Genomic DNA, 14048 nt, shown 5'->3' on the forward strand with positions numbered 1-14048 from the left:
CTTTGTGTCTGTGTGTGTGTGTCTGGGTTGGGGGGGTTAAGAGTGTGTGAGGGAGTGTGTATGTGAGTGTAGAGTGTCTTAAGTCTGTGAGGGGGTGCGTGTGGGAGTGTGTGTGTGTCTGGGGTGGGAGTTTGTGAGTGTCTGTGAGAGAGTGTGTATATGAGTGTGCGAGAGTGTAGAGTGGTCTAAATCTCTGAGAGGATGTATGTGTGAGTGTGGGAGTTTGTGTGTCTGTAAGGGTGTATGTGTAGGAGTGTCTGTGTGTGTGTGTATAGTGCAATGGTGGTCACCTGTAATGTGACATGAACCCAAGGTCATGTTGAGGCCCTCACTCTGGGTACCGAACTTAGCTATCAGCCTCTGCTTGGCCACTTTTCGCTGATGCCTGTCCCGAAGTCCACCTTGGAGGATGGTCATCCGAAGGTCCGAGGTCGAATGTGACCTCTGAAGTGTTCCCCAACTTGGAGGGAACACTCCTGTCTGTTGATTATTGTGCGGTGCCCATTCATCTGTTGCCGTAGCCTTTGCTTAGTTTCCCCAATGTGCCCTGCTTCAGGGCATCCTTGCCTGCAACGTATAAGATAGACAACGTTGGCTGAGTCACATGAGTACCTGTCATGTCCACACTCTGACACGTCTTGCAACGCCTACCGTGACAGGGTTGTATGGAGTTGTCCTGAAAGCCAGGCAGCTTGCTACAAACAAAGATCTGTTTGAGGTTTGGCAGTTGTTTAAGGGCAAGCAATGGAGGTGTGGGGAAGGTCTTGGCGAGGTGCTCATCCTCATTGATAATGTGTTGCAGGTCATTAAGAACATGACGTAGTTTTTCAGCTCCTAGGAAGTACTGAGCAACGAAGGGTACCCCGTCGGTTGTAGCACGTGTCTGTCTCCTGAGGATGTCATTACAGTTCCTTGCTGTGGTGTGCATGCGCACACAGGCACACTCACACACCCTTACAGACACACACACACACTCCCACACTCTCATATGCATCCCCTCACAGACTTAAGACACTCTACACTCACATACACACACTCTCTCACACTCACAAACCCCCAACCCAGACACACACAGACACAAAGACCCACATGCGCACATATATGTTTGTGGGGTGAAATTGTACTTGCAGAGTTACATTGTACTTTGCTCAAAAACTGCATGAATTCATGTAAAACTCTTATCTCACTTTTTAGATTAGAATCAATCTAAACATCATGGCACAGGCAGAGTACAGGGGGCTAACACCTTCAACATATTGTCTAGCTAGCACCAATTGTTACAGTTAACCTGAGAATGCAACATTTTAAAACAAAGTTTTGTGATTTACACATGAAAGAAATAAACTTTCATGGTATTCGAACAGATGAAAGACTCAACATACAAGGTATTTTTCGATGTATAATTTCAGTTACATCACACTGTAAACTTTGGCTGCAAATTCTGTGCCTTACAATTGTGTCTTCCACAACCACCTGGTGAAGGAGCGGTTCTCCGAAAGCTAATGTGCTTCCAATTAAACCTGTTGGACTATAACCTGGCGTTGTGTGATTTTTAACTTTGTACAACCCAGTCCAACACCAGCATCTCCAAATCCTGAAATAAACATCCACACTTGCATCAATATTCGTGAATAGCTCATTCAGTGATTTGTCTGAATTTGCTGGGCATGACTGGCTGCTGCTTTTAATTATGTGATTATTATAACTGAATCTCAAGAAGTATTTTCTAGGGTGTAAAATGCCTTAGAGTTCTGGGGTCAAGATAATGTGATAGCTCATAATGACTTAGTTTTCTATTTGTTTAGCACTGTTTGTCCTGCCAATGATTTGGAATTAAATGTTTGTGCACCTGCCATTGTTGTTGCTGGTGTGGCCTCAGTGACCTATTTGTTAGTCTCTACACCATTGTGCTCACCCTAACCTTTATGGAGAGGGGCTTGTCCTGTTAGTTGTGTTACTAAGTCTGATACAGCTAATGCCAACCAGTCTAAACTCTGAATTCTCGAAAGATGATGGAGCCTGTGAACTCCAATTTGAAGATCACACCTTTTAGATACTGAATTGAGTTCAGCTGAGTTGACCTAGTCAGAAGAGCAATGAGCAGATTAACATCTCAACGTGAATCTCAAGCCACATCAGTCCCACTTGCACAGCAGAATACCCTTCAATAGAAAGTTGAACAGTGGTGGTATTCAAGCAAAAAAGCCTCAAATACTAAGTGCTGTTACCATGTCAATAGGCCAATGTCTACATTTTGTTCAACTACTCAGCAAAGCAAAGGTGCAACTGAAAGTTATATTTAATTTTTTTTAAGTTCTTGAAAGTATTTGAAGTATTTTTCCAATCACTTTATAAGAAGGTGAACAGGAGTTATGAGAACATAGAGTCTCTCTAAAGAATTGTAATATTACAGTGTCAAGAAAAAAAAGTTGCCTTGCTCTAATGAGATTGTTTGTGTTGTTTAATATTTTACATGATTTCTGAATTACTTTTGCAGATGTCTACAGAAACTCAACGAATCAGTCCCTGCTCTACCTTGACTAGCAGTACTGCATCCCCACCTGCTAATAGCCCCTGTTCTACCCTACCACCAGTCAGTACGTCTGCAGCTGTTAAAGATTGTTCTTATGGAACTGTCACTAGTCCAACCTCCACACTGGAAAGCAGGGACAGTGGTATTATTGGTGAGTCTTTCCCACGCATTCTATATATTTGTCCCTCACTATTAGAATTTTACAATCATAGAGTCATATAAGGGTTACAGAACAAGGCCATTCAGCACATCATGTTTGTGTCAGGTCTCTGCAACAGTAAATCCCCTTGATCCAGCCCCCTGCCTTTTCCTATACACCTCCAACTTTATCCCTCTAGATAATTACCCAATTCTCTTTTGAAGGGCTTAATTTCAATTTGCCTCCACCATCCTCTCAAACAGTGGATTTTGGATCTGAACCATTCTCTGCACAACCTTGCTTCTCGAAAAAGGCCTTTGACTCCACTATACACATATAAAGTTCTCCTATAAAGCATTTTGGCCAAACCGTGCTGCTGAAATGTCGCTGAAAAATTAGGGAACGGTATTCTTGAAAACGCTTGCCTCTGTTCATAATAGTGTGATTCCATCAGTGATTGTTTCACATACTTTATTCTGCACCTGCACTACTGTCAGAGCATGTGAGAGATACATTACTATATATTGAGCAGCTTCATTTTGAAAATTCAAATAATGAATGTTCATTGATCTCCTTCTGAGACAAGAATATTCTTTGTGTAATTCCTGTAAAGGTCCTGTATAATTCCTTCAGGACTGCATTACTCTTATACGTACCATTTAATTTCTAATTTGTTCTCGTACCTGTATATCTCACAATCTAAACCAACCCCCTAAAAAATGGTTAGAAGACAATCAACCACAGCCATCCACTTCTGCAATCACAACTGCACCTGACAGTGGTGATGATGATGACTACCCTCTGTCCCTGCATTAACAATATTTTTTCAATGTAATATATTAAATTTACTTATATTTATAAACCTTCATTCAGGCAGTGCTTTACTTTGTGTTAGGCTTTGGGTGATTTTTGTGAGATCGTGAATGTTATTTTTTGTTGGTCTTTCCCGAACCCCACTTTTCCCATTGTTCCATTTTCTCTATTAAACGGAGTTTTGCTGGAACGCAACTATGGCATTATAGGAGAACTTGCTGTACTTGCAAACTATGACCCCCTCTTCAACTTCATTTTTCTTTCTAAGGTCCTTTAAAAACATAGAAACATTGAAGATAGGAGCAGGAGAAGGCCTTTTGGCCCTTCGAGCCTGCTCTACCATTTATCATGATCATGACTGATCGTCCAATTCAGTAACCTTATCCTAGTTTCTCCCCATAACCTTCAAATCCATTTGCACTAAGTGCTATATCTAGCTGCCTCTTGAATGCATTCAATGTTTTGCCATCAACTATTTCCTGTGGTGATGAATACCACAGGCTCATTGTTCTTTGGGTGAAGAAATGTCTCCTCATTGGTGTCCTAAATGGTCCACCCTGAATCCTCAGACTGTGACCTCTGGTTCTGGATGCACCCACTATCAGGAACAACCTCTTTGCATCTACTCTGTCCAGCTCTGTTAGAATTTTAAAAGTCTCTATGAGGTCCCCCCTCACTCGTCTGATCTCCAGCAAAAGCAATCCTAACTTAGTCAATCACTCCTCATTCATCAGTCTCGACATCCCTGGAAATAGCCTGAAAAACCTTCGCTGCACTCCCCGAAGAGCAAGAGCATCCTTCCTCAGAAACGGAGACCAAAACTGCGCACAGTATTCTGGGTGTAGCCTCACCAAGGCCCTGCATAACTACAACAACACATTCCTGCTCCTGTACTCTAAACATCTCGCAGTGAAGGTCAACGTACCATTTGCTGTCTTTACTGCCTGCTGTACCTGCATGCTTACCTTCAGCAACTGATGCACAAGGACACCCATCTCCCAATTTACAGCCATTCAGATAGAAATCTACCTCCTTGTTTTTGCTTCCACAAGAACATGAGTAGGCTATTCAGCCTGATGAGCCCACTTCAACATGGAGTATGATTATGATTGATTGAACACCTCTATGTCTTTTACCCACCCCTTCTCTATACCTCTATGCAGCTTTGGTCTCCAAATCTCAGGAAATATATTATTGCCATTGAAGGAGTGCAACGAAGATTCAACAGACTTGTTCCTGGGATGGCGGAACGGTCCTATGAAGACACTGGTCTTCAGAAATTCATCAATCTCTACCTTAAATATATTCAAAGACTGAGTTTCCACAGCTATTATGGTAAACAAATTCCAAATAATTCAAGACCCTCTGAGTAAAAATAAATTCTCAACTTGGACTTAAGTAGCATCCCCTTTTTTATATTATGTCTTCTGGTTCTGGACTCCTTTTCATAGGAGAAACATCTTAACTGAATCTATCCCATTAAGAATTCAGTACGTTTCAATGAGATCACTTCTCAGTCTTCAAAACTGAGGAACACAGGTCCAATTTATCCAGTCTCATTCCATGGGACAGTCATGCCTTCCCAGGAACAAGTTTGGTGAATCTTCGTTGCTCTCCTCCTATGGCAATAATATACATCCTAAGATTCAAAGACCAAAACTGCACACTACTCCAGGTGCAGTCTAACCACACTCCTATACAATTGAAGCAAGTCATTGATATGTATTGTGAACAGCTCAGGTCCAAGAACTGATCTTTGTGGTACATTACTAGTCAAAGGCTGTTGAGTTGGACCCTCAGCCATGATGGTGATGAATGGCAGAGCAAATTCGAAGGGCCGAATGGCCGCTTCCTGCTCCTATCTACTATGTTTGTAAAGGACCTTATAAAGAAAAAAGAAGTTGGTGATGGGGTCATAGTTTACAAGTACAATTAGTTTTCTTACAACACTGAAGTTGCGTTCCAGCAAACCTCGCTTACTAGAAATAATGGGGCCTATAGGAAAAGTGGCAGACCAGCAAAAAATAGCACTCGCATTGCTCAAAAATCACCCAAAAGCCTAAGACGAAGTACAGCACAAGAATGATCTATTTCTACTGTTTGTTTTGTCTGTTAGCCAATCATTAATCCATCACCTCCTATCCATGTGCTTTTAATTTTCTAACCTGCCTCCTGTGACAATTTTATCAGACATTTTCTGAAAATCTAATTATGCTCCATTCATCAGCTCTCCTTTATCAATTAAGTCAGTAACATCTTCAAAAAAAAAACTCCAATAAATTCACCATGCTCTTGTCTCCTAATTACTGCCCAACTGTCCTGGCACACAGTTTATGAATCCATCACATCTGGGGCCTGACTTGCCCTCTGGGTTTAAACACTCATCTATCACAGTCAAAATGGAGGCAGAGGCCTGCATTGTCAGGTAAATTGATCCCAAACTCTGATTTTTCCCAATGGCTTGACTTGGCTGATTGATTAGACTCAATCAGGCTTGTAATTCAATTAAGGGTGCCAGGTGACGTTTCAAAGAGGAGACAAACAATAAGGGATCCTCCATTACTAAAGAAATAGCTGTCTACTCTTTCAGAGAAGTGAGAAAGCAAGTGCCTCAGAATGGAGGAACCTTCTACCCAACCTAAGTTTCGGTGTCAGTGGTTGGGCCACCATTTGTCCTCACACTCTCGTTGATCTATTCTGACTCCTGGTTAAGTATACCCCAATTTTAAAAATTGTTACTATTGTCAAACCCTTCCATGGCCTCGGTTCTCACTCTTTGTCTGAGAAAATAATAACAAAAAATGTAGGATCGGAAGCGGGTGACTCATTCCATTGAGTTTGCTCTACATTCATTGAGCTCATGGCAGATCTGATATCCGTTATTCTACTTTCCAGCTTTTTCTCCATAATCCTTGATTAACTTATTGATCAAAAATAGGTCTTCTCAGCCTTGAATATAACCAAGAACCCAGCCTCGACAGCCTTCTGTGGTAAAGAATTCCACTGAGGTACTATCCACTGAGATAATAATTTTCTCCTTATCTCTGCCTTAAGACAATAGCCCATAAGAAATGTGTAGATTACTTGCTCTTTCGAACCTGTTCAGCCATGCAATAGCTCCCTGAGGCAATGAGTTCCAAAGACATTTGACCCTTTGAGAGAAGAAATTCTTCCTCATTTCAATTGGCACCCTAATATTCTGAGACATTACCTTCTGGTCCTCAACTCTTCCATGAGGGTTTCAGCTTTTGTCCTGTCAAAACCCTTATGAGATCACCTCAGTGTTTTAAACTCCAATGAATAGAGTCTCAACCTATTCAACTTGGCAAAAGAAAATCTCTCCATACCAGGATTACCTTGTAAACCTTTTTTTTGGTCTGTTTTAGATAAGACGACCAAACTGCTTACAGTATTCTAGGTGTTATCTAACTATGCCTTATACATTTTAGCAAGACTTCCATATTTGTACACTTCATTTCCTTTAAAATAAAGACCAAAATTCCATTTGCCTTCCCTATTTCCCGCTGAACTTGGTTAATATCTTTTTGTGATTCATGCATGAGGATTCCCAAATATCTGTGTTGTGACTTTCTGCAGTATTTTTTTTAAATTATAGAATCTCTACAGTGTGGAAACAGGCTCTTTAATCCAACAAGTCCACATCGACCCTCTGAAGCGTAACCCACCCAGACGCATTCCCCCCCCATGTAACTGCCCTACACATCCTTGAACACTCTGGCCAATTTAGCATGGCTAGTTCACCTGAGTTGCACATCTTTTGGAATAGATCCATTATTTCACCATTTAAGCAACATTCAGTTCCTCTATACTTTACATTTTCCCATATTACATTCCATCTGCCAGGATCTTTGCTTATTCATCTAATCTGTCTCTATCCCACTTCAGCTTTTTTGGGTCACCCTCATCACTTGCTTTCCCACCTGTTTTTATGTCATCTGTAAACTTGATAATAGTACATTCACTTCCCTCATTCAAGTCATTAATATAGGATTTAAATAGTGTGGTCTTAGCACTAATCCCTGTTCAGTAGCAAATCCTCTATCCCAACACCATGGGCTTTATCTTATTAAATAGCTAACTGTGCAATATCTGATTTAAAGTGCCTGTGTTGGACTGGGGTGTACAAAATTAAAAATCACACAACTCCAGATTATAGTCCAACTTGTTTATTTGGAAGCACTAACTTTAGGAGCGCTGCTTCTTCATCAGTTGGTTGTGGAGTATAAGCTTACACTCCACAACCACCTGATTAAGAAGCAGCGCTCATAAAGCTAGTGCTTCCAAATAAACCTGTTGGACTATAACCTGGTGTTGTGTGATTTTTAACTTTATCTGATTGTATGCATTTTTGAATTCGAAATATATTACATCTGGTTACTTTTTGTCTTGACTATTACCTCCTCAAAAGAATTCTAATAAAATTGTCAGGCATGATTTTTCCTTCATAGAACAATTCTTACTCTTTGTTTATGTTTGGTATTTCTAAATGCTCTGCTATTACATCCTTCATAGTAGACTCTAACTTTTTCCCAATGACAGCTATAAGCTAACTGGCTTTGAATAAGGATGTTAAATTGACAGTTTTTCAATCATTTGGACTTTTCCTGAATCTCAGGATTCTTGAAAGATTATTACCAGTGCATTTTCTATCTCTGTAGCTATTTAATATCTTAGAATGCATCCTATCAGGTCAAGAGGACTTATTGGACTTTAGCCACATTAGTTTCCCTATTACTTTTTCTTTCTGAAAGTTGGGTTTATTTCCATTTTCCCTTTTGACCCTTGTTCATGTAGTATTTTTAGAATGCCATTAGTGTCTTTATTATGAAGTATAATACGGGGAGAATGCGGGTAAGTGGAGTTGAAATGCCCATCAGCCATGATTTAATGGCGGAGTGGACTCGATGGGCTGAATGGCCTTACTTCCGCTCCTGTATCTTATCGTCTTATAATGCAAAATATTTATTCAATTCTTCTGCCATTTCCTTTTTCCCTGAACTCATTCTCTGAGGGCCTCTAGTCACTTAGGCTTCTGTTTTCCTTTTTAATTATTTAAAGAAGCTCTTCCTATCCTCTTTATATTACTTGCTATTTGAACTTACAAGTTTATTTTTTTTTTTGGTCACCTCGTTGGTAACCTCCTTCAACTCAATGACCTCCTAGATACTTTATGCTCTTATGCTTCTTGACTTGAGCGTCCTGGATCTTAATTACTATACCGTTGATGGCAGTGTCTTAGTCTGGAATTCCCTCCCTATAATTCACCACCTCCTTGCCTTTCTTACCTGCTTTGGTTCCTTAAAACTGAAAGCTCCTTAAAATCTACTTCTTTAGCTATGTACATCTGATTGGGCTCCCACCAATTTTGCTTTAATGGTTGTTTTTATCTGAATCACGATGAGGACTGCTTGCTGCTGTTTTCTAAGTCTGAAGTTAGCATCATGCTCAGCTTAAAATGAAGTACTTGAGTATCGTTCAAGTGACCATCATTTTCATAATTAAATTGCTATGTAACATTCAAACTAATCAAAGTATTTATTTTACTTGTTTTTATTTTTAACGTATGCTAATAATATTTACTATCATTGTAATGACTTCTGAAATTTGATAGGTGTAAACTTTTGAGAGATGCCACAACAACTTGAAGACTATTGAAACTGTTGCAGTTATGCTCTGGGATGTATTTAACAGGCAAATGAAAAAGTGCAGCTAATACTTTTGTTCAGTTGTTCCATTGAGAGCTTTCACAAGGATTACATTTATTGACATTTGATACTATAATTCATCCATGAGAAATGAGAGGCTAGATACAAAACATTCAGATATGATGTGACTCACTCGATATGTTTGAGGTGATACTTGTGACACTTTGCAGCACAGCATTTATACACCTTCTCAACCAATTTTCGAAATAATATGGGAATGCAGTAAAATAATTGGAGACAATTTCTGAGTTCAACTTTTGTTTAAGATTTCAAATGTTGTGCAAAATGTATGTGTCTGTTCACAGCAATTGTGTAAGATGTTATCAAAACATACCACAGTTTTCACAAATTGACCTCTGCTTCATGAACCATATCGATACAGAATGACAAAATATGGACATATATGGTTCAGTATATGAATGGCAAATGTAAGAAAAACCTTACAAAAAACAAGAACGTCCATTCAGGTATTGCTGAAATATGCAGTCAGTTGTAGGCTGCCAAACACACATCAGCTAATGATGCTGAAGTGCGACTGTTATCCATTGAAGTCACACATTTGGAGACAGTTTGTCTTTTAAAAATAGAAATACTAGAAGCAGGAATATGGTTTGGTCTATTTGGCCCTTCGAGTCTCTACTATTTGGTCATATCACCGGGCTGATCTGATTGAGGCTTCAAGTTCACTTAGTTGACTGACCCCAAATCCCTTAATTTACTTGTCAATCAAAATTCTTTCTGCCTCTGTCTTTAATATCTTCAATAAACAAGTCTCTACTGTTCTCTATTGAAGAAACCCTCTCCTAATCTCAGTGTCAAATAGGATATTTCTAGTTTTTAAATTGTGTTTCCTAGTTCTAGATGCCCTTTTGGGAAAATATTCTGTGGCATCAACTTTGTCAAATACCCTCAAGATCTTATTTTTCAATAAAGTTTCTCTCTCTCAACAGAAATATCAGCTTACATGCAGAAATGCTTTCTTGGTACTTGGTGAAATCTGGAGATGATATGGTGACACATATTCAGAATTAGTCTAAATGCAGCATAAAACCAAACACAAATGTCCCTCTGACAAAGACATTTTGTTCAATCATTCTGGAAATGGTTATTAACAGACCACACTCATTAGAAGGCAAAAATAAAAATTGCTGGCAAAATTCAGCAGATCTGGTGATATTTCAAGTCTAGTGAATCTTTTTCAGTACTGGATAGGAAACTGCTTAGAAACTTGTCTTAGTTCTGTGACACCCTGGCAAATAAAAGAAATAGTTTCATGTTTTCCTGAGAGCGGATTTGTTGTATCAGAGTTTCAGATTTAAGGGAGCCTGTCAAATTCTTCATAAATTCACTGAGTTCCAATTCCATGTAGACCTTTGTATGAAAATAATCAGCATCTCTTTCCAAAACAAACTGATGTGCAACCAATATCTTATCCTGGGCAAGCATTTCTTTTACCAGTGGACTGTATAATTGCACTGAATGCCAATACTCCACAGTTTTTTTGGCACTCTGTCACCATGTTTTGAGACTATTGAAGCAAGTAACAATTCACACATTAGGTGAGATTGTAGATTTTAGAATTTTTATCTTTAGAATGCCTTTGTTTACACACAATGTGAAATAAAAATGTTGGAACAAAAGTGATGACAACTGTGGTTTGATGGGAGAGATATTTGCAGTGGTATCATTGGAGGAATTGTTAACAGTTTTAAGAAACAACATCAGAATTTACTGGTAATTTTGGTCATAAAATAAAGTCTGCATGAATAATTCATAGTTATTTTCATTCAAATATTTCATCCCTTCCACTTCCCTACTTCCTTTTGGCTTATATTTTCCATTTGTTGAAAGACTTTAACTGTCAGGCTTCAGCTCAAGAGGAATGCAGTGACTAGAGTCATCTAGAGTTGACACATTAGCTTGCTGTCTCTTCGTAGATACTGTCTGACTCACTGTGATCTCCTACATTGGTTGTTTTGAATCATTTCTGAAACTTGCCATTTTCTAGCATAAGCCCAAGTGTTGTGCGAAGGCATAAACCGAATAACTATCTGAAGAGTTTCAAATGGAAATGAACACTCTGCAATTATTAGTGAACATGCTCACGTTTGACCTTTGGTGCAAGGAAGGTTTCTGATTAAGATTGTTGAGCCAAAGGCATTGCACTGAGACATAGCTCAGAGCAAGACCAGGTGATCATTGACACTGAGTTTTCCCCGATTTCCCCTACCTTAAATGTTATTCAGGTTCCTTGATGCCACAGTCCATCAAATGTTGCATTGATTTCAAGGGCAGTCTCTCTTGCCTCACCTCTGGAGTTCAGCCTTTTTTTGTTCATGTTTGGACCAAGGCTGGAAGACAGTAATTAAGTGACTCTGGAACAACCCAAATGGCAAACAGATGTACAGGCTATTAGTGAATAATTGTCCCTTGGTAACACTATTGACAAGATTAAGCCCAATGAGTTGAGAGCATCATCAACAACACCAAGCCCAGTAATTCATTAATGATTTAGCACAGATAAGTGGGGTTATATTTGACCAGATTGATTTTTTTTCCTGCTTTTAATAATTAGGACACACCTGGACAACTTTGCACATTGTTAGGTTGTTGCCAGAGTTGGAGTTGTACTAGAATAGTTTAGAGGTAATTTTGGAGCACAAGTACAATGCTGTGGAAGTTGCAACGATAGCCAGGCTACACAGACATTGCTGTGCTGTTTTTGAAGGTGGAGTAGAAAGAAAGGTGGCAGTATGGGTTAAGGTAGATATTAGAATGATGGAATCCCTACAGTGTGGAAATAGGCCCTTTGACCCAACAAGTATACGCCAACCCTGTGAAGAATAACCCACCCAGACTCTTCCCCCTACACTATTATCCTAAATTTACTCCTGACTAATGCACCTAACCTACACATCCCTGAACAATATGGGAAATTTAGCATGGCCAATTCACCCAACCTACACATTATTGGGTGGCAAATGGCCCATATCTATCTCTCAACCAGTTATATAAAATAACATTATTGTTCATTATCTGTTTTCATAAATGTCAGTCAAATGCAGATATGCCATATAATGTGGAAAAGCAGCAGAAGAACAAGCAGAGCTATTAACAGTAAAATTATTATAAATGTAAACTGCTCAAAACATTCAGCAGGTCTGTAACATCTGTAGATTGTAAACAGAGTTAATTCAGTATGCAGTGGCTCTTCTTCACAACTAGAAGCAGCTCAAACAAGGTAGCATTTATGCTGATTAATGGGAGGGAAAGAAAGCAGTGAGCAGAGAGGTGGCCGCAGAACCCAGAGAGTGAAAAAATAGAAGTCAGAAAAGCCAGGTAAGACAAGAAGCTAATGAGGACTAAGAGCAGAAAACGGGTTGGCTGTCCCAAGCAACCTATCTCAGGACAGAACCTGGAGTAGTGGGAGTAAGTAATAGACAAGAATGGGGATGTTCATAGTCTGAAATTGTTAAATTCGATATTGAGTCATGAAGGCTGCAAGTTACCTGAGGTGTAATTCCTACAGCTTACATCGAACTTTGCTGGCGCAGATGCTGAAAATAGTTAAGTAGCTGAGTTTCTCTCTCCACAAATGCTCTAATTTCTGCAAAGGTCCTCCAACACTTCTCTCTTTGACCTAGCATCCACAGTCTAGTCTACTAGTGTGGGAAAGAGAGATCAAGGACAAACCTACACATCCCTGAACAATATGGGCAATTTAGCATAGCCAATTCACCTGACCTGCATATTTTTGGGTGGCAGATGTACCTATCTCTCAACCAGTTATGTAAAATAACAGATTATTGTTCATTATCTGTTTTCATAAATGTCAGTCAAATTGTTAAAGTTAAGAAATATTCCACTATATTGGTCATAAAAAGGCACATGTCCAGGCAAATGGCATAGTGATTAAGAACTATACAGTTTTGAGAGTGGGGAACTTTAGTTATCCCAATGTAGATTGGGGCAGTAGTGTAAAGTGCAGAGAGGAATGTATTACAAAGCATTTCATTGATCAGTACATTTCTTGCCCACTGACAAAGGAGACGTTAATAAATCTGATTCTGGTGAATGAGGAAAATCAAGTATCAGTAGGGGGAACCTCAAGGAACAAGGCTCACAGCATCATAAGATTTATCTTGGCTACAGAGACGGATAAGGAGCAATCAAAGTAAAATTAATTGAAGCAGGGCAAAATCTTGGGCTGAGAATGGATTTGGCATGAATAAACTGGAATCAAAGTTTGACAGGGAAATGTCTAAAGCAAGCTTTTAAAATAAATTCTTTCATGGGATGTTGATATCACTGACAAGGCTAGCATTTGTTACCCATCCCTAAGTAAAAAGGTGAGCCGCCTTCTTGAACTTGCCTTTGAAGAGGATGTGGTTTGGGAACAATTATAATAATTTAAGTGTTCATTTCCATTTGAAACTCTTCAGACAGTTATTCGGTTTGTGCCCTCAATCAACAAGACCTGGGCAACATTTGGGCTTGTGCTTAAAAAAAAAAGGCAAGTTTCAGACAGTGATTCAAAACAACCAATGCTAGAGCTCACAGTTGATCAGACAGGAGAAGAGACAGCAAGCTAATGTTTCAAGTCTAGATGACTCTAGTCACTGCTCTAGGGTGAACACAGTGGTTCAGTGGTTAGCACTGCTGCCTCACAGCGCCAGGGACCTGGGTTCGATTCCTCAGGCGACTGTCTGTGTGAAGTTTGCACATTCTCCCCATGTCAGCATGGGTTTCCTCCCATAATCCAAAGATGTGCAAGTCAGGTGAATTGGCCTTGATAAATTGCCCATAGTGTTAGGTGCATTAGTCAGGGGTAAATATA

General features: G+C 39.5%; 1 protein-coding gene across 25 annotated transcripts in view; it reads left to right on the forward strand.

The window, feature by feature from the left end:
- The window catches only part of LOC122540026 (protein TANC2), a 1060344-nt gene that overhangs the window by 681086 nt on the left and 365210 nt on the right, over positions 1-14048 (forward strand). For all 25 annotated transcript variants that reach the window (XM_087977936.1, XM_087977934.1, XM_087977935.1 and 22 more), the window contains one exon: positions 2498-2684. In XM_087977936.1, coding sequence (XP_087834062.1) covers positions 2498-2684 — 187 coding nt within the window. The remainder of the gene's footprint in view (positions 1-2497; positions 2685-14048) is intronic.

Source organism: Chiloscyllium plagiosum, unplaced genomic scaffold (assembly GCF_037043375.1).
Source record: "Chiloscyllium plagiosum isolate Xiang-an unplaced genomic scaffold, Cpla_swu_hap1 HiC_scaffold_32, whole genome shotgun sequence".
Lineage (NCBI taxonomy): Eukaryota > Metazoa > Chordata > Chondrichthyes > Orectolobiformes > Hemiscylliidae > Chiloscyllium > Chiloscyllium plagiosum.